General features: G+C 32.9%; 3 protein-coding genes across 5 annotated transcripts; all 3 read right to left on the bottom strand.

Annotated features, from left to right (window-relative positions):
- Window positions 470–1,317, bottom strand: LOC18601123 (nucleolar protein 58). Its single transcript, XM_018119665.1, has one exon. It carries the CDS (start codon window positions 1,261–1,263, stop codon window positions 676–678), a length of 588 nt encoding a protein of 195 aa, XP_017975154.1. The 5' UTR covers window positions 1,264–1,317; the 3' UTR covers window positions 470–675.
- On the bottom strand, window positions 8,117–12,812 carry LOC18601121 (aspartokinase 2, chloroplastic). 3 transcript variants are annotated; one of them, XM_007031949.2, is made up of 14 exons: window positions 12,351–12,812; window positions 11,673–12,162; window positions 11,468–11,550; window positions 11,320–11,360; window positions 10,999–11,153; window positions 10,549–10,698; window positions 10,355–10,450; window positions 9,976–10,092; window positions 9,668–9,787; window positions 9,497–9,589; window positions 9,284–9,406; window positions 9,056–9,172; window positions 8,781–8,843; window positions 8,117–8,434 (listed from the first exon to the last, which is right to left on the bottom strand). In XM_007031949.2, the coding sequence occupies exons 2-14, from the start codon at window positions 12,084–12,086 to the stop codon at window positions 8,306–8,308; spliced, it is 1,701 nt and encodes a 566-aa protein (XP_007032011.2). In that variant the 5' UTR covers window positions 12,087–12,162; window positions 12,351–12,812; the 3' UTR covers window positions 8,117–8,305. The 3 variants fall into 3 exon arrangements, with proteins under 3 accessions (XP_007032011.2, XP_007032014.2, XP_007032012.2); XM_007031952.2 differs by having other exon boundaries at window positions 9,290–9,406; XM_007031950.2 differs by having other exon boundaries at window positions 11,673–12,158; window positions 12,351–12,755.
- On the bottom strand, window positions 15,409–20,092 carry LOC18601120 (transcription factor ICE1). The gene is made up of 4 exons (XM_007031946.2): window positions 18,738–20,092; window positions 18,149–18,373; window positions 17,102–17,272; window positions 15,409–15,876 (listed from the first exon to the last, which is right to left on the bottom strand). The coding sequence occupies exons 1-4, from the start codon at window positions 19,815–19,817 to the stop codon at window positions 15,793–15,795; spliced, it is 1,560 nt and encodes a 519-aa protein (XP_007032008.2). The 5' UTR covers window positions 19,818–20,092; the 3' UTR covers window positions 15,409–15,792.

Here is a 26,640-nt window from a genome sequence, read left to right as displayed (position 1 = left end):
TTTGTAGCTGAAATGGGTATTCATCAAATTTTGGACTTTCGTATACATTAAAACCCAAATCATTGATGAAAACTACCAGATTCTCAAATGAAAAACATTCAACACATTGAGTATTTCAATTAAGGTTCAACTTCCTGGAAAAACATAATCTTATTCCAACTCCACTCCCAGTTACCTACTCAAGGAACAGCTTCCATGTACTCTTGAGCATAAAGCATATACCAAATTATACTTCAAAAGAAGAAAAAAAATCCATAGAATTATTAAATCAGAAATAGCAAAGGTTTGTACCTGAAATGGGGATTCATCAAATTTTGAGCTTTCATATAAACCAAAACCCAAATCCAGATTCTCAAATGAAAAACATTAAACACATTGAGTTTTGGTTAAGCTTCCAACATCCTGGAAAAACATAATCTTATTCGAACTCCACTCCCATTTACCTACTCTATCACAAACCCAGAAGTCATAATCCAATTGCAATCCACAACATATTCATTAATCTCATCTTCAGAAGAAAGACCCAGAAAGCAGAAAAAGCTAAAAAGCAAGCAGAGAATTTTACTATATCAGATTTCATTCCAAGATAAAGGATAACTTCTGTCGACAAAAAGAAACAGAATACAAGTACATGCAACATAAAGAAAACCAAAATTGAACCCAACAAAAGTTTTTTTACTTCTTTTTCTTGTTAACAAATTCATCAGGGACAACTTGAAGCAACTTCTTCTGCTTGGACTTGGCAATCTTCTTCAAAGTATTGGGATTGGTAATCTTCTGAAACTTAGTCCCAGACCTCAAAATGTTCTCTTTCTTCTTCTTCTCCCTCTCCTCTCTCTTCTTTCTCTTCTCAATCTTGTTTTGCCTAATCTCTTCCTTCAACTCATTCATCCTCTCCTTGTAAGCTCTCTTTATCTCCTTCTGCCTATCTCTTTCCTCGAAAGTCGTCCGCTTTACACTCACGTGCTTCGCGGAAGCACGCTGCTTTCGTGTCTGCTTCCAGTTCCGACCCGACACCTTTCCCGCAATCACGCCGTCGTAGGTGGGTCGACCGAAGGTGGGTTTGTCGGGGTCATCGGAGGAAGGCAACGCAGAGCGCTTCGCGGGTCGGCGACAAGAATCGTCGACGTCCATGGACGTAGCCACGGCGGCGGCAGCATCATCGTTGCTGCTGGCGGTAATTTGCGATTCTTGGCGCTTTCGTTTGTAAGTTTTGCCGCCGAAGCCTTCATCTAGGCGGCGGAAATCTATTGTGCAAGCCATGAGCTCCGAATCAGGCTCTGCGAACCAACCCTAAGGCTAAAGAGACTCGCCACTTGCGAGGCCTGAGTCTTATATAGTTGGAAAGTTTGCTTGGGCTTCCGCTGAAGCTCCATGAAAGTAAGAACGTTAGAGCTCGACCCTCTCAAAAGAACTTAATTGGGCTGTCGGGTGACACTGCTTAAGCCCGTTAAAGACTGAATCAAAAATTAGCCCAGTGAAAGCCTGATCCCAAAAACTGGGCCTATTAAGGCCTTATTTAGTTGGAGATGTAAATTGGGCTTTTCCTTCCAAAGTTTTCGTTGAAGCTGATAATTACGGACTAATATTAATCGGTTTTAAGCGAATAAATTCATCAAAATCAATTGAATTCGTTTTCAGTTTTAATCGATTACTTATTTTAGTTTATGTGGTTAATTTTTTTTGGTTGTTTGTCCAAATTTTATAATGAAAAATTAACCATTAATAATATTTTTTAAATATATTTTATATTATATATTATTACATATTTTTAATTAATATTTATATTATATATAATATTAAAAAACTAGTAAAATCTATTGAATATAACTCAATTTCGATTATTTCAATCTTAAAATATAATTCTATCAATTCGATTATTTTTTAAGAGTATTAGATTAATTTAATTTTTTAAATTTTAAAATCATAGTGATCGAATACCCATCCCTATTCATAATAAAATGAATTAAAATATAGTTCAATCGATTCAATTATTTTTTTATAAACATTAGATTAATTTAATTTTTAACTTTTCAAAACTACATCCATCGAATATTCGCTTTTAAATAAAACTGTGCAGTTAAATAATTTAACTAGAAGACAAAATTGAGTTGGGAATAAGATTTGTCTTTTTTTTTACTTGGGAAAACCATCCAACACTACTAACCCATTTCTTTTGAATGGGTACAGCTGCATCATATTTGTTACGGTCTGTGATCCCATGACTAGTTTAGCTCGATGAAGGGCTCAAACCAGCAGCACATATTGTGCCGCAAAGTGCTCAAAGGCACAAATTAGGCTTGAGGCAACATCACTTAAGGGCCCATAAACAACTAGTCTCGGGCCACAATCGATTAGGGATTTTCAGACACCCCACACACGTGCAAGCCCGAGGGCCATGAGCCATTGGGTGGTACTTCATCAAGCCATAGATATATCGTGCCACCCTATCTCATACGATCTTGGCCAACTACAAGAGGATTGCTTACATAAAAAGAGTTTGATTAGGGTTAGAATTCTTGTGTATTATTATTATTTATTTTACTTGCACTAAGACTTTAGGTTAGTAATGTTCTACTTAGGAATAGAATATTTATTTTATTTAAGTTTGTTGTTAACTACCCTAATTGTATTAGACAATAGAAATAGGGTTGTTTTAGGATTGAGAAAAATTATATTGTAAATAGCACCTTTAGGTATTAGGGAAAGGCTATAAAGTCATATTGCCTAAGTAGTCAATAATTCAAGCATTCTATCAAGTTAGGTTATTTGCTTAGGATAATATAATTATTTTTTCCTAAAGTTATTTTCTTCAAGTTTAGTTATTTTCACTTCTACATTATTTGCAAATATTTAAGGTTAAGCTTGCTTAGTTTTTCTATATATAAGTCTAAGTGTTGCATGGATCTTAACTAAAGTTCCAAGCTCATAACAAGTGGCATCACAATTATGTTAGGCAACAAAAGCCCCATCTTTCCCTTGGTGATATTAAAGCTAGGAAACGATCTAGAGGAGTGATAGGTTAGTCGACCTAAGTGCGTCTGGAAAGCTAAGGTTGGCAAACCTGGTAATTTGTGTTCCGTATATTAATCGTGTCGACACAATACGAATAATTATTCATGTCAACATTTGAAAACACGTATACAGCTATACTTAATAATTGTGTAACACGACATTACTAACACGTTTATTGAACGTGCTGAAATTTTTTATATGATACGACACGAATAATAAACATTATTAAACATAATTTTTTCCTAACACGATTAACACGTTTAATACAATTAAATTAAAATATTTATAATTAAATATAATTTTATTATTCAAATTTAAAATTAATAATTATAAAAATAATTATAACAAAATAATAATAACATCTAATATAATAAAATTTAATATATATATAACATATATAAAATTCATTATCATATTAATAAAATCCATCATTAACATCTAATCTTAAAATACTAATAACATCTAAAATCATCCATAATTTTCAACCATAATTAAATAAATATTATTAACCACATCATCAACCATGAACAATTCCAAACACCAAAACCAAAATTGAAAACTCGCTCGTCAATGTCACATCCTTCCAATGTCACAAAACCTAATAATGAAAGGGAAACAATATATTAATAACATTATATCAAAATAAAAAAAAAAGTTAAACAAAATTTAATATTTGGTTTAAAGCATTACCTTTCATTAATGATTAAATGACATCAATAGTATTAGAGCATTTGGATGATGCCATTTCTTCTTTACTAATATCTAAATTCATGACATCCGCGTTAAAATTGTTCACTTTTGTTTCTACAGATGTTACAATATAAAAAATATATTATTAAAAACATGTAAATAAATCAAAATTACTCTAATCATGCATTTAAACACCAGAAATATAACCAAAAATAAATGAAAGAATGTATTACCAATTTCCCTAAATAGCCAATCCTTACAACATAAAATTGCCTCCACAACATCTGATTTAAGTGAGCTCCAATATTGATTAAGAACTTTACCACTAATACTAAAAGCATATTCGAAAGCTACAGCCGATGTAGGAATGGTCAAGATATCTTAAGCCATGGCAAAAAGCTCAGGATAATGAAGTTGATTTGTCTTCCAAAATTGTAAAATATCTAATTCTATTGTCGTTTCAATCCTTTGTTCATCCAAATATTACTTTAGTTGAGATTTGTTCTTAACAGCCCCAAACTCACCTTGAAAATTGTTAAACTCCTAATTAATAAAACCAATATAATTAAAAATTATTAAAACAAAAAATAGCAAAAAATATTAAATTTCAATAAAAATAATATTTCAAAAATAAAAAAATTACAATTGTGTGGAGGTGGCAAAAAGGAAAAATTCAAGATTCTTTTCTATAGAACCCAATTTTTGTCAACAAAATGAACAGTAAGACATATATACCCATCAGTAACGATAGAAATCACAAATCAAAAGTCAAATCAATCCTACCAAGTGATTCTTGAAGCAAGTATTATATCTTACATCTTTTTCTTTTATACATCTTAATTAAATCAGCTTTAACAGTGTTCTTAAAGATCATAACAATGTCTTCACTCAAATAAGACAATATAAACCTAATGCTAGTATACTCCACAAATGATAAAGGTAAATTATGTATCACAATTGCAACTGCCACTAATTCACGAAACTTTTCAAGATCAAACTTTAAAGACCTCATTAACATTGAATTATGTTCCTTTGAAAATATCACGTGACTTGTATCACATGTGTCTTTCCTAATACAATTTTCATTATGACGTTTCAAATTACCTGTCCCATAGTTGCTTTCACAATTTAGAACATGCCCACAGAGCTTGCATTTTGCTTTTGGTTTTCCATCACTTAAGTTTTTTCTTTACAAACATTCAAAAAATGCCCAAACCTTTGAAGTTAACTTTCGTTTTTTGCATTGGCATGGCTTCCTTTTATCTGTCTATCCTACCTCATCTACCTGTACACAGTAATCAGATTCCTCTACAAAATGAATATTTGATTCAACAGAAATATTGATATTGTCATATTTCATCTACAAACATCAACAACATAAATAACATCAGAAAACCTTTTTTTTTATATTAAGTTTGACATTTTTGAATCTAGATAATAAATAGAACAATGTGCTCAACAAAATTGGAAACATAATTCACCTCAAAAGTAGACAATAACTCTGTTTAAATAAATTGAATTTTTTTTAAATGCCATTGCTACTGTCATTATGATAGATTTGCCGAAGCTCTATCATTAAGCTTGTAATTGAATATAAGTTTCAATCACCAAGCAACATAAAGATCTCCAACATACAATCATTTAAAAAAAAACAAAACCATTATGCATTTACATCAACAAAATTACAAGATGTCGATGCAAGTGTCTAGCCTAGATAAAGGAGAGAGACTTGTTCCAGCCAGTTACAACCAGCAAATGTCAACTAGTATTCTAAATGTGATAAAAAAAGTCATATCAAGATCCACCATATGGTTTTAAATAAAATACTGTCTATTTCATGATTCTCCATATGACAGCTTTAGGAAAATTGAAATACATAAAAAGAAAGAAATTAATTTGATAGATGTTATGTTACTTCTTTCGAGTTATTCTTTTATATTTGTTACTGCTTGTGTGAAAGAGTATATAGGAGTTCTACATTGAAAGAAAATTGATATCAAATGTTAGGTTTAGGCAATGGGATCATGAAAGAAATCAAACTAACGGGTTTAGCATTCTTACCTCAAGTATGTCTCTCAAAACCCTTCTCTATTAGAATTGATAATGCTACAAAACTAGCACAATCAACACCGTCAAATTGGAAAAGAAGGCTTTTAGGGTTAGATTTTTTGGGTTTTTTTTTTTGGAATATTAGTGAAATAATCAGATAGGAAGTAGAAGAATAAAATAAACAATGAAATTTTCGATGAAATTAGTGAGAAAGTAGAATAGGGAAAGAAGAAGAACTAAAGAAGGGAAGAAAGGGGTTTATCATGTGACAAAAAAGACCCAAATGAAAAGAAAGCAAAAGAAAAAATTAGGGTTTAGGCATCATTACATTATTATCCTTAAGAAATTCAAAAAACCTTTTAGAATAATTGTTTATAATTATATAAATAAAGTTAAAATAGTATTTAGCTATTAATTTTAATGGATTGATAAACGTATCATGTATACACGTTTAAACATTATAACATGATTAACATGATTAATTAAATGTGTTTTAAACATGTTACTCACGTCTGACATGATTAAAACATGAAACACGATAAAACTAAACCAAAACCTGTTTAACTTCGTGTGTTATCGTGTTATGTCCAAAATTGCCAAGTCTACCATAAATATTTAGGGAAGTCCTAATTTTAAGGAAAAATTGGTTTAAGGTAAATTATCAAACCCTAAGGCACCAGTAGAGAAATAGAAATTTATTTTGAATCAAAGTTATCGTGAAAGCTAGAAAAAGATGGAAGAGTTTTGAAAAGGAGATGACATTAATTAGTAACCAAATCATATCACGCTTAAACACCTTGGTTCAAGATAGTGTGAGCATTGCAAACATAAATACTACACACACAAGTGTAGCAGAGCATTACAAGTTTGAGAAAATTTTACAAGCATTGGATAATCGCATATCTTTCCTTAAGACAATTATCAACGACAAAGTGTAGAGCAACTTGGAATATTTCAAAAGCAGCATCGATCAGTTGGAGTCCAATAGCAATGAGCTTCGTAAGGAATGGCACAATAGATGAACAACTTAATTCGCTGCAATATGGGATTAGATGAATTGATGGTAGCTATGCAATAGCAACAATGACAATTGATAGAGGTTGTTAGAGGTCTCGAACAAAGAGTTGCACTTGTAGCTAACAAATGCTAGGAAGTTGCACAATGTGACTTCCAAACTAGGCAATTTGAACAATGGAGCTTTAGCACTGGATTGACAATCCAGATTTCAAGTTCAAATCCCTCGTATGTGTGTTGCAAACGAGGACACCATGCAGATGGGAACCATGTACTTGGACGTCACAGGCCAACCACGAGCTAGACATCCACATGGCGGAAAACATTTGGACTGCTCCCGAGATAGCTAATGGGGGACTATCTCGAATGAACCCACAACATTCATGGGGAACCCACTGAAACTTGTGGTGGAGAGAGACCACAAGGCAATGAGGGTGTTGCTTAGATCGAGTAAAGGAAAATGTCATGATCTGAGAGCTCGTGACTAGTCCAGCTTGATGGAGAGCTCGAACCAACAGTACAGACTTGTGCCGCAAAGTGCCCAAGGGCACGACTTGGGCATGAGGTGACATCACTTGAGGGCACATCGACACAACTAGCATCAGGCCACCATCGATTGGGGATTTCCAAACACCCCACGCATATGCAAACCCGAGGGCCATGAGCCATTGGACCGCACTTCATCAGGCCATAGATATATCGTGCCACCCAATCTCACAGGATTGTGGGCCGAGTGCAAGGACGTCACACATAAGAAAGATTTACATAAGAAGCCCAATTACAAGAGGACTGCTCACATAAAAAAAGTTTGATTAGAATTAGAACTCTTGTGTATTATTATTATTATTATTTATTTTACTTGTATTAAGACTTTAGGCTAACAATGTTTAACCTAGAGATAAAATATTTATTTTATTTAAATATCTTATTAACTACTCTATTTGTACTAGACAATAGAAGTAAAGTTATTTTAAGATTAAGAAAAACTATATTAAAAAATTAAAAAATTACAACCTAAGGTCTTAGGGAAAGGCTAAAGCTATAAAATCAAATTGCCCAAGTAGTCAATAATTCAACCTTTCTAACAATTTAACTTATTTGCTTAAAATCATAGATCTTTATTTTTCTCTCAGAATAATATAATTATTTTTTTTTTCAAAATTCTTTTTTTCAAGTTTAGTTATTTTCCTTTTTGCATTATTCGTAAATATTTAAAGTTAAACTTGCTTAGTCTTTCTACAAACAAGTCTTAACGTCTCTGGGATCTTAGTTAAAGTTCCAATCTTCCATATCAATATTTCATAAAAATTCTGATCCTCGATCCCTACTTGTCTTAAAGGCATTGAGATGGAACAAAGGGCAAACTTTTTTCCATTAAATTCATATGGAAAACTTAGCAATATCAGGCAAATAGTAAAATCATCCATTACCAACTATGTGACCCTACACTTATAGTGTTACATCTTGGTGCAAGAATAAAACTCCTAAGCTTACTAAATCAAAATGAATTCATATCAAGAATCCTGTAGCTTTCTCATCAATTGGCAGAACCATTTGCAGAACCACATTGATGTAATTCGGAGAGATCACTTTCAAAGAATGCTGAATGAAGAGCCCTGACACACTGCTCTGCTTCATCGTCGTGTACAATCAAGGATATATTAACCTAAGAAGTAAAACCCAGAAGTTGTGAGTTAAATGGGTACAAAAACATCCCATGTTTTAGATGGAATGGTGTTTTCAGTGAGTCTATTGTATTTAGAGAGTGGCAGCCCATTGGAACTGATATCTAGTTTCATATAAAGGTGGGTTACATGGAATGTTGCTTTGAGAAAGTCCTCTGAAAGAAAGCGGCAGCTTCAGGGCACTAAACATATGTAATTGTCAATTTTAATTATGCTTACAGGCGCAAGCTAGGGCACTGATGGCAAAGAGAGTGATGCAACATAAGTAATTAATATCATACCATGCAAAGTCAAACTGAAAGAGAAATAGAGTTGTGTAGGAGAGACCTTAGATGCACCCTGAGAGATCATTTGAACATTGACTCCATTGGTCCTAAGAACACGAAATGCCTGTCACAATATTCAACTAACAATGAATACCAAAACAATAGATTCATAAACAAGATTGACATCCAATGCAGTGATAATGCAACCTTGGAACCTTCATTAAAGACAAGCCCCATGCTTGCTTACTCTGAATCTCTTCAAATCAAATTAGAAGTTGATTTAAAAGTTTTACGCTGGTTTGTAAGCAATATGAGAGAAGATAATGCAGTCAGTACCTTCTCCAATATAAGTGAGGATCTCTGGACGTTCCCAATGAGAGAAATGATGGATCGATGCTGAAGCAGATTGACAACAGCAATTTTCTCAAGTTCTTCGACAACATGGTCAAGTTCCTGTCAAGAGAAAATATAAAAACAGTGGACATCGCTCAGAATCCTTCGGCAGATCAAGTATAAAATTTGTACATGATATTATCAGTTAAAGCACGAAGAATGGTATCATACGCTTGCCTGCTGAATTAACTCTCTGCTCCAAAGTTTTGATGGATCCAAAGTCAAGGAAATACTGACTTCACTAGTAGCTACAACATCTACTGAGATACCTAAATCTTCAAAGATCGAAAAGACCTGGACAGATTAAAAAATACAAATCAATTGCATAATAGAAAAACCAAGTGAACAAAGAGCATTATTAAAATTAGGACATGGCCTTCCAACCTTTGCAAGAAAGCCAAATTGACCAAGCATGCGTGTGCTGACAATATCCAACATGGTCACATTCCGTTTCAAAACAATGCTGGTGAGCACTGCCTGCAAGTACTCAAAAGAATAATTAAAGCAGTTCAAATTTCATTAAAGAACACTATGCAAGCAATTAGCTGCACAAACCTTACTCATATCTCTAAACCTGGTGATAAGAGTTCCTGGAGCATTAGGATTGTAAGAATTTTTAACCCTAACAGGAATATCACCCTCTCTAGCTGGTCTCATGGATTGTGGATGCAGAACCTGAAGAAGGGGAAGACAAACATCCAAATATCACTCAGTTAGCCATGCTTAGATCAATTAAATGATAATTGCACCCAAAGGCACACACACTCACACGCATATATGTATTGTTTATCAGAGGGAGCACTTGATAGTTAATAAAAAAAAAAAAAGGAGAGGAAAACAACAGCAGCATATGAATATAATACCTGAGCACCAAAATAAGCAAGTTCAGCAGCCTCTTCAAATGTTAGATATGGGACAGGTTCTGCACATGGATATATGTTAGGATCACAGGTCAAAACTCCATCAACATCTTTCCATACCTGTAATGAATAAAAGAATATTGTTATACCTTGTTCAAGCAAAAAAAAGGTACATCGCGCTGGAAACAGGGTATAAGCTTGTGAGTATTTGTTTTAGTTACAACTTTTGGTCCACCGTACATTTACACATATAGATGCTTGTTGATTAAGAAAAAGGTAGTATCCATCTCAGCAAAAGATGAGAAAAAATGGCATGGGCTATGTTTGTGCCTCAGCAGGTTTATGACTTGTACATGTTCAGGCCTTGAACATATGCACTGACCTGAATTTCTCGCAACCCCAAAGCTTTTCCAATGGTTGTGGCTGTCAAATCACTCCCACCCCTACCTAATGTAGTAATTGCACAAGATCTCCAGCCCTACAATTAGAAGTTAACAAGATATAAAGATTATCAAACCTCAAAGACTCTTGTTTAAAAATGAAATCATTTCAAAAAAATACCAGCAGCTGTTATACCTTTCCAAGGAAACCAGTGACAATTGGGATTGCAGGATCACTGATCCAATCATCATTTAACCTTTTTGCAACAGCTGGGTAAGTTGCTTCCAGAATATCCGCATTGGTGAAGTCATCAGTGGTAATGAAACCAACTTCGAAGGCATCATACTGCAATACAGGACACTGAGTTATAATTTGCACTCCTTATGATGGTGGCTGTGAGGAAACACAGAGAATACAGTACATTGCATCAATGATGATAAAAAATGAAGCATGCAGAAATTAAGTATCGTAATGAATGCTGATTTGTATTTTGAACCACAAAGATATTCTTAGGAATGTTTTATCCAAAAAAGAAGTGCAAAATAGTTTTCTTGATGAAAACTAAACAACTGGTTAAATTACCTAGCAACCAGACCAACAACTTATAAATTTGGATATGGGATGAAAGAAGACAAAGAAACATACTTGGCGGGCCTTAACACCAATTTTATTCAAATATGCCGCAAAAATCCTCGTAGACATGCACTCGCCAAATGAAACTAAATAGTCTTTGGTTCGTAATGTTAACTCTTTCATCATAGCAATTCCCTTTAAGAGCTGCTCCAATTCTTCTAGGTGTCCTGCAAAAAGGTTTTTTATGCAAAAAAGGAAAGACGGCAACCAGCATAAGCAAGCATACAGTAAAAGACAAGAAGAGGAGATATGATGATAAACTGAACGAAGCAAAAAGTTTCTTGAGGTTAGAAAGATCGAAGAATTGATCTTAAGAGCAGATTATAAACTCACCATCAACAATAGACCTGTCCACTCCAAGCTCATCTGTCGTCCTGGGTATTAAAATTGAATATAAGAGATAATAAATTTACATTAAAACTCCTTACTTTTACAACCGAAAGCAAAGAAGTGAATAAAAAATTCTTGCCCTTGTTCTTACCTATAATGCAGCTCTTTTATAAAGCTCAACTCTTCAATAGTATCTACATTAGTGACGCCACAGCTAACTGCCTTTTCTCCAGCCTAACAATCAACCAAAGAAATAAAAAAAAAAAACCCAATTTCATATAAAAACCTTCTAGTTCTAGAGTCCAAAAAATTAAAGAGTAAAAAAAAAAATAAAATCCAAATTAAATAAGGATTACCAGCAAAAGCTTATTGGTCGTCTTTCCCATAGCAGAAAGGACAATGACTGGCCTTTCATTGGGGAAACTAAGTATAAGGTCAGCAACCTCTCGCATTCGCTCGGCGGAAGCCACAGATGATCCACCGAACTTCATTACACACGTCAATTGATTATCTGCTTCTCCGGAACCTGCTTCCTCAATCTCATTCCTTTCAATCACACCCACATTTCCTCCTTGGCAACTAACTTTAAAAACTCTACTTTTGCAACAATGTCTTAGATTCCAACATAAGTTTGAAGAACTGGAAGACCGAAATGCAGCAAAATTGAGCTGACTCGGCAATGCCGATCGGCACGGTAAAGACCTCTGCTTCGGAAAAAGATGAGACGGAGCCGTTTCCACACCAGAAGATTGCAACGAACAAGCCGCCATGTTCAACGGATCTCGCTAAGTTGTTGTTTCGACGAATAATAAACCAAGATAAAAAAAAAATTCTCCAAAGATCTGACTAGAAAAACCAGATGGAAAAAAAAAAAACAACAACCAGTCAGAAAGGCATGAACGAACAACTCGTCCTGTTTGATTCGAGAACTTCGAAATGGCAAAATCTTCAAAAAAAAGAAAGAAAGAAAGAAAAAGTTTCCTTTCTGGCATCCATTTTCGCGGGAACCAAACAGAAAAGAGAAAACTACATACCTTTGGAGAGCGGGAAGGAAGAATGTAGGATTTGGGTCTCCAAAATGAAAAAGCAAAAGCTGTTTTGCTTCTTATTATTGAAAGGAAGAAGGCGATCCTTAGATTTGAGAGGAGAAATTGCCCTGAAAGAAGCGCAATGAAGGAAAAAACAGGGGGAGAAAGGGAAAACAAAGACGCCGCCTCCCCTCCGGTCCGCTCCTCTCCCCTTCTTAGCCAAACAATGCAACGTGTTTTCTTTGTTTTGTCGGAAACCCTTCCCCCCTCCCCATTGTTTTCCTTTTTCATGCAAACGGGCGGCCAAGATTTCCAACCCCCGACCCTTTAGTTTAATCTGACGGCAGTGGGGCAATCTGTTGGACCGGAGCTCATTGATTTTCAAACTGACTTTCCGTGTTTTTCTCTTTTTCTTTTTGGTCTTTCGCTAAGTTGGAATGTATTTGTCGATGTGTATATATATATATCGATATATATATCGATATGTATTTATCGAGATTACATTAAATATAAATCTTTTTATTATTTCATTTAAAAATGAAATTATCTTTTTATTAATTGAAATTAGTGGATTTAGAAGTTTCATTTTATATATTTTTAATAGGCATAATATTTTAAAAAAATTTTAAAACTATTTAAGAAAATACAAGTAAATTCTTTTACTTGCTCTCAATTAAACTCTTACACTTTTATTTTAAATCAAATAATCTTTTAACTTTTTATTTTTAATCAAATAAACTCTTATGGTTAATGCTTAATTTAGTCAAAATATTATTTATCATTATGTATACATCATAATATTGATGTGACATATTAATATATTATAATTGATGATAATGTAATATGTTGACATATGATTGTTGATGATAACGTGACATATTAATTTGATATAATAATATGATAATATGATATATTTTATTTTTTATATTAATATTATATTAGTGTCATATAAATATAAAATAATAAATGATATTTTAATTAATAATAATTAATAAATTATTAATTAAAAGAGCTTATTTAACTTAAAATAAAAATATAGTGACTTAATTAAACGTAACAAAATAATAAAAATTTACTTAAATTTTTTTAAATAATTCAGAAACTTATTTGAGCATTATATTTTTTAATGCTATGATTATTTANTAATATAATAGTTAATTTTCTAGTAATGTATATTATTTATAAATTAAAAATAATATATCAAATATATATTTAATTATTTTATTAAATAAAATTAGAGGGTTTTAGAAAGTAAAATCCGACGTAGACTAATGAGTCGCCGCACGCAGTATGACATGGCTCATGTCTGACTGGCTGCCCTTAATTTGGACCACTATGGCCTTTTTGACCACCAATTCCACATCGTGTTTTTTCTCTTTTTTGTTTTCTTCTTTTTGTGCTTTTCTTTCTATCATCCTTTCATGTTTCAACAATTACAAAATGGTTACCTTCATCCAAAATAAAATCAATTCCATGTTTCAACAATTCCTAAACGGTCACCATCATCCAAAATAATTAAAAGTTTCGGCTCATAGACCTTTGCTACAACCGACCAGGCTGATAGCTTAATTAAAACTGACCATTTATTCGATTAGTTTTAAAATTTTAAAAATTGAATTAATCAAGTTTGTTCCAACAACAATCAAAATCCACTTATTTCAATCAAATTCAATCAATCCAATTAATTTTAATGTTTATTTTTAAAAAATATTACTGATATTTATATCATATTTATATATAATATGTTTTAAAAAATTTAGATTAAGGATTCGTTTGTTTTGTTGTAAAATATTTTTTAAAAAATATTTTTAGAACTTATACTTATTTGGAAGACTGAAAAATTAATTTCAGATGTAAAATATTTTACAAGTTGACAGGGTTAATTACGAAAAATATCTTACATCCTTTCCAGAGGACAACAAAAATATTTTTATAGTAAGTTTATGAGTATAAGTTTGATGAATGTTAATATTTAACTTAAAATATATAAAATAAAAATATTACTATTTAACTTTAAAAAAATTAATTTAAAATATTAATATTTAAATTATACATTACTATTAAAATTAAAAAATATTTTTTTAATAAACCATTCAATATAATTAAATTTTTTATTTATAAATAGAATAAATCTTACTAATAATTATAATAAAAAATATTTCAATGATCATCATTTGATGAATACACATTTATAATAGGTGTAAATCTTACCAATAATTATAATACAAAATATTTCAATGATTGTCATTTACTGAATACATATTTATAAGTATAGGTTTTGGATATTTTATACAATTGATAAATATTTATATTTTTATAGTTATGATAAAAAAAGTGATAAGATGAAATTTTTTTTGAAAATTTATGTGATTAAATACTTTGAAAAATATCATTATTGATTTTGTCCATTTTCATTTCCATTCTTAATTTTGATCCAAAATTAATGAGAATCAAATATTAATATTGTTTTATAATCAACTTCTATTTATTATTTTAACAGGTAAATAACTCCGTCATGATGAAAAATATTTTTCATAAAATAATCCAAACAATAAAAAATATTTTCCACAATTTATCCAAACAACAAAAAATATTAAATTTTATTATAAAACATTTTTCACAAAAAATTTTCCTCTAGTAAATTATTTTTCGGTTACCAAACAGACGTTAAATATCCAAATTTGACATAAAAAATTGACCGACATAACTATCTGTCCTAATCAATCAATATTGAAACTGAATTAACCGAATTTAATTAATTTCAATTTGAAACTGTTAATGCTAACTGATTCAACATTCAAAGATTGCATTTCCAATAAATGAAACAATTTATACTCTATTTAATACTGTTTAATACACAGCGTATGGTTTTATATCCAATCAATGTAACTCAATGAGGAAGCAGCAACACTTTATTCAACTTTTCCAAAAGCTGGTTCCTTTTGCATGAATCAGTGGTAGGGTCAGGCCAGTGAGTTTGCCTCAATAATTGTCAAATATTCTTAGAGCCATCAAGAAAAGTTCCATAAGTGTTAACCATTGGCCCCATCCATCAAAATTCTAGTTGAAAACCAATGCACAAAGCTTGGATGAATGATTTAAAAGGGTCAATATGTTTATCAAATCTGCATTCCAGCAACAAAAGAAAGGTACAAAACAAGGGAGATTTTATTTCTAACTGCTGGAAATTACTAAACACCAAGTCCCAAACACCAAGTTCCATGAGAATCTTGCAAAGTAAAACTAAGAAAAATAAACATATCTGCTAAAAGATGCTTGCTTGCGCCGCCTAGGAATCTCAATAGCCTGAACACATTCTACTTGAAATTGGTGTCCTTAAAATGGGATGAGAAGCAAACTAAATTTACAAACTACCCCAAGGTCTAAGACTACGGTTAGTTCCTGCACTCATAAGATGGTTGCCTTTTGCATAGATAAGGTATTCGAGTCACATTATACCATGGAAGCCTGCGGAATCCAAAAGTACTGCCTTGATTTGCTCGGGCAATACATCCTGGCCTTCCCTGCATTGCTGTTAAACAACAAATGAAAATAATATGAATAATCAATCTCTCAATCCAAATATCTACCTATAAATGCTAAACACCTTAAAAACTTCTCTTTTGTAGATAACAAACAGAATTCCAGATGATTGCACAGCTCCAACTTCCAATTCTTAAAACTCGTCTTTTTATTTAGCATTTGATAAAGCCACACCATTTAATCTGGACTATGGAAACTAAAAAGTTAAGGGAAAAATGCTCTTCGATGTCTTATTGTTTGATCAACATAACCACTTGTAATACTAAATGGCAGGTGACCCACAAAGGGTAGTCCTGTCGGTAAGGAGGGGAGTCCCCTTTCCTTGTCGAATCCTGGGGAGCAGTCCAGAAGTAAACTTTTGAATGCTCCAGGTCGATATTGGGGAGCACGTCCTAAAGATCACTGAAGAGAGGATTAGGCCCAAGCAAACCTGGGGATACCCCTGACCGTGTTAACCAAAAAAACCTAATACTAAATGGTAGATGCTGGGTTGTTGTCTCCTCCAGTTTTCTATATCATGTTTCCCTGGTGGCAATCTTTCCTACCCTTCACCACTTTGTCAATCTGGTCCTGTAATGGCTTCACACTTATCTCAGGAGTAATTCTTTAGTGATCTAAGACCAAGAATTACCAACGATTAGCATTAAATTACCCTTCAGAGGGGAGAGCAAGGAATGGTGAGAAGGCTTAAACAATTCTTGCAACAGAAAGAAAATATGTGAATAAAAAAATAGCTTAGCATAGGTCCCACTAAAAACTTATGACTCTGACTTCAATCCATGTGCACAACAGTACAAGTATTCTGTGCTAGATAGTATCCTCCAGAACAGGACAACGGGAAGGGGGTCCTCAATCTCAGGGTTTTGACTCATGGTCTATACCTTTATTTGAACTTGCCCTTTACTAAACTGGTCATGTTTTCAACTACAGTCCAACCTAGCAAACATACAGAAAAGTTTAACTTAATTCCTTCTATAAAGGCCCATCTCTTTGTAGTTCACAACAAAGAACTCTTTTTGGGGCCTTGGATTTCGCAATGAGTTGGCCTGGCTCGGAAAGCAACCATATTGATCAGAATTGTTACAGAGATGTTAACTTACATGAAGAGAAGAACATATATAATCTGTTGGATAGACATGAAAATTAAAATTGATCTTTATACGGAAATCACCAGTAGCAGATGGCAAAGACAAGAAGACAAGAAAGAATAGCACCTCAGCTCGGAAAACATCCAGTGCAAACCCATTGAAACAGCTGATTACAGCTTGCTGTATATCCAACCCAAGGTTGTCCAGAGCTCTCATAGTGGAGAGCAAGAGACCAGGCCTACGAGCACAAAACATGTGAATGTTGACAGCCCTTCCTTCCCTTACCCTAACCTCCACCTGCAAATGCAGAAATAGAAATGTAAAAGTTAAAGGTTACTTCAGTTATTGCTCAAAACAATTAGGAAAAATGTATGGTCTGTCACAAGTTACATTGACACAACCTGGTGAGAGTTTTGTGCAAGTATATAGGTATATATATCTTGTCTCATGTCTGACATGAGTTCTACTTCCAAATGCAAAGAAATAAAAGCCCAGCATGTAAATATAAAGAACAATATTGACCAGAGAAAAAACAAATATCACACTTCATAACCAACAAGCAGCTCTTGCGTGTTTATAAGCAGAAGACAAGAAAAGGATCAATAATATGAAAAGAAACAAAAAGATTAAATGAAAACTCCAGCCTCCTCAATCTATGATATTTATCCAATATAGAGTATTCAAAGTTTCATGATAAGGTCCATCAACAAACTCAAAACCTACCAAGTTTGAGGAGCACATGTTCTATATAAAAAATGGATGAAACATTGGACCCCATTGTTCATGCAAGTACATACACAAGAACTCACTTATTCTGTAGGTTTAACAGGGCACTTTAACTTTCTAAAATCAACTTTAAACACAAATCGATAGAAAGTCTTCCAGTCCATAGCCTAACATAGAAATTATTATAACTTTATGCAACATGATAACTTGACGAGAACTTATTTGTCATGCTGATAACATGCAAGTCACTATCAGACAAGAACGCACAGGCATTCATGTTTTGCTCCTTTCACCTTCAAGATTTTCAAAACCATCAGGCATGTCAAATCTTTTGCCTAGTAGGTAAAAGGACTTATGATATCAGTTTCTCAAATAAATCAAACAATTTCAGAGAATCAAGCAAATTACTAGGGAAAAAGTAAGTCAGTTATTAAGTCAAGAGTTAACCTTTGCAGGCTGGCTTTTAGGGCTGGGCAATGAGCTTGGGCATAGTTCTTCCTTGACACGACATGGAAGGGTAGGTGGAGTGGGTGTCAACGGGTGGAAGCTTGAAGATGGTGGCATCAAAGAGCCAGGTGGGCTGGATTCAAGTTCGTTATGGAGATCATTGATCCTTTGTAGAAGCTCCTTCAAGTAATCAATGGCGTCCCCGAGTATGGAAGCCCTATCCATCTGTAACATAATAAGCACAATGAGTGGCTGTCAATGTCATCAATACCAGTTTCGAAAACAGGAACAGCAAGGTAATATACATCTAAAATCACCCCAAAACAACTATAATCACAATAGCTTGACAAGTAAGTAATCTTAAAAGCAAAAGGGAAAGAAAACTAAAATAAAGTATGCATGTTATCAAACTCTCAATAGAAATTGGTGACATAGCATCATTCAAGAGCCAAAATTAAATGCCATAACTCAAAATTCTAACTTTGTATACTTATAACATGAATAAACCAAAAAGACACATAGTGAGAGAACAAAAGAAAATACTAGTTTAAGATAACTAAATTCCTTAGAATTTTCAAATATGAGATACCTTGCTAATCTTAGGCACAACAGACCTAAGCATGTAAAGCCTATCGTTGAGCTTTTTCCTCCTCCGCCTCTCGGCCATCAGATTTTTCGCCGGCATCCCTTTCTTCTTCCCCTTCTGATCCCCACCACCAGTGACCGTACTAGTTGCATTTGAATTGCAACCACCGTTCTTCACACTCTCCTCCACTTTGCAATCATCATTCCTCTCATCAGAATCATAATTTAAACCCGATACATCGATGCTGGCTTCCTCAATGTCCCCCTCCTCATGCCTCTTCCTCTTTCCGTCCGACGCTTCCCCTCCAAATCTCAGTCCTGAAACATCCAAATTCCCCAATTTGTCAGCCCCACCAGAGCCCTGCCGCATCGCTGCTCGCTTCTGAAACAAAGTTGGTTGAGCACCAACTGAAGGGAAAACTTCGAGAGGCTTCAAAATCTTTGCTCTGTTCACAAACAGAGCATTCGCTGATCCATCAAAACCCTCAAAACCACCAGCACTAAACCCGCCACTCAAAGCAGAAGCATTTTCAGTTCCTGTGAACAGCCTTGTACCTTGAAACTCGGAGCTCGAACTGAACTCAGGAGTACCCATTTGAGTCTGAGGAAAACCCATCAAATTCGGGACTTGATTCGGCTGAAAATGACCGAGAAAGGCCGTTTCGGAGGCGAAATCGAAGGCATTATCAAAAGGGTTGCTGCAGGAAACATTGAGAAGAGAAGAGAAGCATGATTTCGGAGGCAAGAAAGGGTGTGACTGTGAAGGGTCAAGCGTGAAGGCCTGTGAGGGAGAACAAGAAGCCGAGGAATCAATTGGCTGGTGAAGAAGGAGATTGTTATCAACCTGGGTGGAGCAGAAACCAAGCTCTCTGATTTGAAGATCCTGGTTCATGTACCAATCAGCATCAAGCATGGATTTGAAGGTGGAAAGAGAAGCACCCGACATAGTCAAGTCCTCTTCTTTAGTCTCTATTTCGTTATTGCTGCTACTGTTGTTGTTGTTGTTGTTTCTGGTCCAAGAAGAAACTGCATCCTCTTCCTCTTCTCCATCCATCCAAACGATGCCGTTAGCTCCAAGGACCATCTCTCTCACTCCCAAGCTCTCAGCTTTTTCTCCTTTTCTGTATGGAAGAAAGAGAGAAAGAAAGGCAGTTACAGGGGAAGAAGAATTGAGAATTGAGACAGAGAAAGGAGAGAAAAGTGAAGTAGCTTTTCAGCAGAGCATCATATTTTTCGGGAAAAGAAAGAGATAGATTCCAAGTTTGAACGTTATGAATGTACTGAACTCAACTGAGGCAAATGAATGGAGACCGCTCCGCGGTTTATCTCCTTGTATGTCTATGTGTCCGCCGCTGCTTGCTTGTGTCTTTTCCTTTTATTTTTTTTACTTTGGATTTTTTTAATATATCTATATTGAACTGTAGTTTTGAGTTATTATTAATTTTTCGAGCATTAAAATTTCTCTACTCCATTTTAGTTTAAGGTGATTACCAATTTAACATGGTTATAAAGAAAATTATGATTTTAATTTCTATTAAATTGACACGTTTTAGATTGCGTACATAGTTGAAATATGAACTATAATGAAATATATAAATTGATTTATAGCAAGAAAAGACAACGTTACAACATATAAAAGGAGTGTTAAAAGTGATAGTAAAAAAGATCAGAGTAGAATTTAAAAGAATGAATATCGTGACAAATGATAAATTTAGATATGAAAAATAGAAAATGTGAAAGAATAAGGATTAAGTTAAGGAGCAGAAGATGGTGAAGGAGATTGCAAAGAGGATTATCAAGGGTGGGTTTGTAAACTTGGTAAAAGAATCTCGAATGAGTTGTCAAAACTCCGTATGTACCAGTTGGATGATATAATCAATGCAATGTGACCACTCATAAGTTATTATGGCATTTTTCGATAAATTTGTTAAGGTTATGACAGTCAGTATTGTAATAGATATATCTACATGCAAAAATTATCAGATCAAACTCTTTGAAATATTTTAGGAGTGGAGTTCATTTAAGAATCTTATTATTTTGTTTTTAAGTTCATTCCATTGCTTCAACCTTGTGTTCCATACAGTAATATAATTTTTTGTAAGATTGCCTTACATAATATTGAGAAAGATAGTATATATTAAGTAGTTAAAATCACTCTTCTATTCTACCTAATGAAAATTATGTAAGTTTGCACCTTCAATTTTCAAAATATTGTACTGTGTTAACCTAATTAATTCAAGTTACGCCTTTAATCTAACTGACCCACGTGGCATTCATGTTGTGTCTACATTGCTTATTTTATTAAAAATGCTAAATATTTTGTGAAAAATCAATGTGGATGCCACATGGCATCCCATAATTCCTCAATCTTGATCGAAATTTTTACCATTCGGTGAAAAAAATATAACTTTCAATTAACGTTAAAAAATTTTTAATTGTTTCATGTGATGTACACATAATATGATCATATTATTGATCAAATGTCATATATAAAAGTCAGTTGGGTTGGCGATGTCAAAATTTAGGTTAGCATGATACAAAATTTGAAAGTTTAAGGTGTAAATTATTTCTTTTCTTCAAAAATCAAATTGTACATTTTACTAAAATTGAAGTACTAAATGTATAATTAACTCTTTTAAATTCAATAAATGAATCAACAAACAAATGTGCAAAAGTATAATTAACTCTTTCAAGCTTCATAATCCAAGAAATAATAAATGGAGAAAACATTAATTAAAATAGTTGGCTAATATATCTGGTCAAGGATCCTTTAATTAAAAAGTTGAAATTTCTAGCTCTTTTAACCTATTTTTTTGGGTTTTACCTTGTTAGTCAAAGCAGCCAGCATCCAAGTCTAGAATTAGACAAGGTCAAGCAACAAAGCAAACTCAATGTTTACTCTCAAAGAAACCTTGTTACCCATTACTGACTTAAAGATGCATGAATCTTGAATCATTCAAGTCATTTTATTAAAAAAAAAAATCGACAGTAAATTTGACTTAATGTTGTATATCTCTAAAAAGTGTTATTAAAAGTATTGTTTGTAACACACTTTATGTAACAGTATTTTTGTAAATTTGACCATATTATATAAATTTTTAATAATATTATGAATAAAATATAATGATTAAAGTTATATATTCATTAACAAAAACTGCATTCTTAATATTGTTATTAAATATGAAAAAGGTATATTTAAAAATTTAAATAACTGCACATTTTAATAGTTATTACATAAAAAGATATGTTATTTAAAGAAGTGTAATTAAAATTCAAATTATAATGAAAAAAATTAAAAAGAGATCTTACCTAATAATTGTTATTATTACTATACTTTTGAAAGAAATTGAGTTCGAATTCAGTAGGTTCTCCCTTCTAAAAAGTCTTTATAGGTTAAATATTCCTAAATCCATAATTAACCTAAACTTTTAAACAATGAATAATTATTTAATAATTTCAAATTCAATTTTTTGTTCCTTTCCAAACCTAAATTTATGATAGGCTTGTTAAATGGAACAAGAGGAGTTCAATGATAGATCCTCTCTATTTAATGAAATCACAAACTACATGTTGCTTCCTACTTTTTCAATGCCCCTCGTATCTCTCAGAAACATATATCTGACATGCAAATTGAATCATTCATGAGAGAGAGAATATCAGGGCTGTAAAAAGGGGACCAGAAAGAGAAGTTTGAAGCATATCCATCAGGAGATTGACAGATTCATAACCCACCACACATTGAATCTAGCCCGAATATGTTCTTCTTAATTTTCTTGCAGAGGGTTAAATTGTAGCCTTTTTTATAATTAAAAAAATCAAATTTTATATATTAATTAATGTATCAAATGCTCAAATATTGGATTAAATTGTAGTTTAATCACATTGCAGGTGGTCACATTTAGCTCAAAGTGAGATGAGATCTCTTTCCAAAGTCCCATTCGAATTGCACGATGGGGATTCCCTTCTCCCCTCCCTTTGGTTTTTTTCCCATTCAAATAGCAAACCCATTTGCCATTTTCTCCATGCAACACCTTTGGAATAAATTTTTCAAAGCAAACCCCAAGTTTCTCGTGATCTCCTTTCCACTCACCGCACCTACTCTCCAATCAAACCCCGGCCTCCCCTTTTACCTTTTTTGTTTTTCCAACTTCCCTCTTGTTATTATATGTAATTCAAATCTCTCTCCATTATTACACTTGTCTCCCTCTCTATTTGTCTAGAGATTGACGATTTTGAGTTAGCTTAGATTTTGGGTTAGCACAACGAAACTGACTGCAGCGTTTTCTGTGCTTCGCTATTTGCCAAACTACTCTGAAAATCTTTACATGAGTCGAGACGAGAGGGGCAGAGGGGAAAGCGAAGCAGACTTCCAACTTTCAAACAAGTTCTCCCTTTCACGTGAGAGACTAGGATTACGATGACGTGAAAAGAAACACGTGGCAAACATGCAACTAATCAAGAGAACGGACTAATCAAACCAGTGGGTCCTACAGCTTCCATGCAAGGCCAAGATCATAGTTCTACCCGCCCGCCCTTTGTTTTTTAACTTGGCGGTTTGCAACTTTGCCCTTCCCCCGACATGTGAACTTGACGACCTTGTGGTGATGGCTGATGGCTACCTCCCTGTAAAGTTTTCAAAGCTTTATTTCTTGCACAAATGTTAGATAGAAGAGAAGAGGGTTTCCGAAGTCGAAATATCAGGAACTACTCCATCCCCTAAGCAAGCTAGCTAGTTAGGTTAAGATGTGTAGTTTTTCTTTTAAAGAAGTTCTTTCTGTTCATTTTATCATAACTAACATTTTAGATAACCAAAAATCTCTTTTTGTCCATGTGAATGAACTAATAATAAATTGAACCAATTGCTAGTGACACGTAAAAGAAGATTTGATACTTTCATAATTCCATTGAGAGATGATGAGTAATAAATACTATATACATATATGTGATCCGATTTCATTTAGACTTATTCTTAACTATTATTCATTTTATGGCAAGTTAACATTTTAAATAATACCAATCAAACATCATCAATTTTTAAATTCAAAATCAATTATCATCATTTAAAATGAACGAACTGATTAAATCAATTCTTCATAAATAAATAAAAAAAGGTTTGATGCTTTCATAATTTCATTGATGTGATGAGTAATTAATAATATATATATATATATATATATATGTGTGTGATCCGATTTAATTTATAAAATTTATAAGATAAAAAAGAATGATAGCATGTTTTTACCCATAAAAAAAAAAAAGAGTATTCCCCCCTAGATCTCCATGGCTTAAAAGGTGACGAGTCAATCACAGGTTACCTAGACAGGACCATACCAAAACTGTGGGACCTAATAATATTAATAGTAAAATATAGATCTGTTAGCTCAGAAAGTTTGCAATCTACATTCTTCAATTATCCCCATACCTATTGGCTAGTACAAGATGATGATTTTCTTCGATATTCCAAATCTCTTTGAATTATTTCATTTGATCCTTGTCTCTTCAAATTCATGAATATTATTCGACAATATAAGAGTACCAACCAAGTACATATAAGCAAGTAAATTGGTAAAAAAAAAAAAAAATGGTGCATCCCGATTACACATACATGCTTTTATATATATATATATATCAAAAAACAATGTCATTAAAGAATCTGTTTTGAACCTTTCGATTTGATATTTGTAATGTTGCAACAAATTTGATTTAGTCTTAAATGTGTTATTAAAAATATTTTTAGTAACATCATTTGTATATTTTTTACGACAATACTTTCATAGATTTCATTGCATTATACAAATTTTTAACAACATTAAAAATAAAATTTAGTTATGGAGTTTGTATGTATTATGAATTTAACATCAATAAGAAATGAAAGAGATTATGAACTTATAATTAGTAAGGATTTTTTATTGCTTGATAAGTATGTTTTTTAATTAGAAATATGAATTCCTGACGCATCAGTTACACTTTTATAATGTATGTTTAATGTCCAAATTTATTACGTAAACTGCCAAGTGCAGACCAATTGAAAAATTCAATTATTTTATTACAAATTCAATGAATTTGTAGCCATTTGGAGTAAAATGGGATGCACACCAACAATTTTGTAGAGTGGCTTATGGCTGCAAATATTGTTCCAAGGTATTTGGTGGGTAAGGCCATTAATACCCGGTTGAGCCTCTCGTGAGTAAATAAAATGCAGAGAACTAACTTCCGTTTTTTTTTTTTTCAGTAAATAAAGGGGTTCTGTACTTGAGCATTCAATTTATGAACAAAAATGAATTTGGATTTTTAGAATTTTCCGTCATTGACGTCTTTCCTTGAGTAGATTTCGCCACCTTTAGAAACTTTTGTTGTCTGGCTAGCTGTTGCTACCTCTAGAATGTATGCAATGGGCTTATATTAATGAAGGAGATTTGACTTGAGATCTTATTCTCCTTAATTATAGACTATGATCATTGGCTAATTGCTATAATTAACTCCTAATTCCTTAATCTACAGCATAATTAATTAATGCCTTTACATTAGACAATAATTTATTGTAAATATTTCTTTCCTTTGTATTACTATCACAACTTGCATTTAAACACAACATGTCTATCAATAAAATCATAAGATAGAATATACAAACTTTTCATATAGATAGTTATTAAATATTAAATATTTCTCTCTTGAGACTAGTTATATATTGAAGAGATAAGATTCAAGATCATGCCAAGGCAAACTTCGGAAAATCTGTTAACAACTTTTTTAGACTTTCTCCTAATCATATTATTAAGGTCTAAATATTAAAAATGTCGATGAATTATGTCAATTTATGTAATTAATTTTTTACTTTTTTATTATAAATCTTTAATTTTAATAAAAAATTAATAATTATCAAACTCAATATCATATGACATATAATGAGGCTTGATGAATAATCATGCGGCAATTAATGCAACAACTGATTTTATATACCCACATGGACAAAAAACGTATAATGTAACCACATGACCATGTAGATAAAAAGTATTAGGAGGTCATATAATGTGTCACGTAGACAAAAAATATCAGTTGATATTAAGTTTGGTTGTTGTTAATTTTTCACAAAGATTAAAGGGTTAGTATAATTACAAATCAAAAGGTAAAAACTTGTTTGAATACAACAAAAGAATATGATTTAGTTATATAAATAAACATAATTCAGAGGGTCTGTTTAGTATTAATACCAATTATAAATGTATCAACTGGCTGAGTTCCACTGCATGGGCTTCGACGGTTCCCCAAGTGCTCATTAGGTGGAAGAAGGATGATGAGTCGGTTTCTAGATGGCTTAGCCCAACCCACTTATAAGTAAAAGGGTCGTGTAATCTTAGCATTGCATTTTTAATTTAAAAAAAAAAAAAAGAGGCCAAGTGCCCCAAAGAAATAAATACTAACAACGTCCATATATATACTGATCCAAAAGATAACCATTAGTTATCCTGACTGTTGATCCAAAGCAAACTTATTTTGTGCACGCAGTTCGGAATAGTTAATACCATGGGAATGCAATGCAAATCCCTTGCACCCATCCTGAGTTCCCTCGATTTCAAAATCATGTTATCTGTCTAATATATTACAAAAATTTGATTCGCTTTTTGCTTATGCTAATTAGTATTAGTAATTGATAAGGGAATCCACATAAAGAAACAGAAGAAAAGGAAAATGGGTGCTCGGATGTCCTCTTTGTTTGGGGATAGAGAAGCATGAATTCTCGCCCTCCACCTCAACAATACTGGCAAAGCTATACCATTCTCTGATTTTTTCTGTTACTGATTTATTGGATAGTTTACTTATTATTTTGGTTCTCTTCCAATGAGTAAGGTAGCCCAAGTATGGGATTTTGGGAGTGGTAGTCCAAGCTTACAAGAGATTTTTATTTT

This window comes from Theobroma cacao, chromosome 4 (genome assembly GCF_000208745.1).
Source record: "Theobroma cacao cultivar B97-61/B2 chromosome 4, Criollo_cocoa_genome_V2, whole genome shotgun sequence".
NCBI lineage: Eukaryota > Viridiplantae > Streptophyta > Magnoliopsida > Malvales > Malvaceae > Theobroma > Theobroma cacao.
Note: the sequence above shows the minus strand (reverse complement) of the source record. Positions and strands in the feature narration are given on the sequence as shown.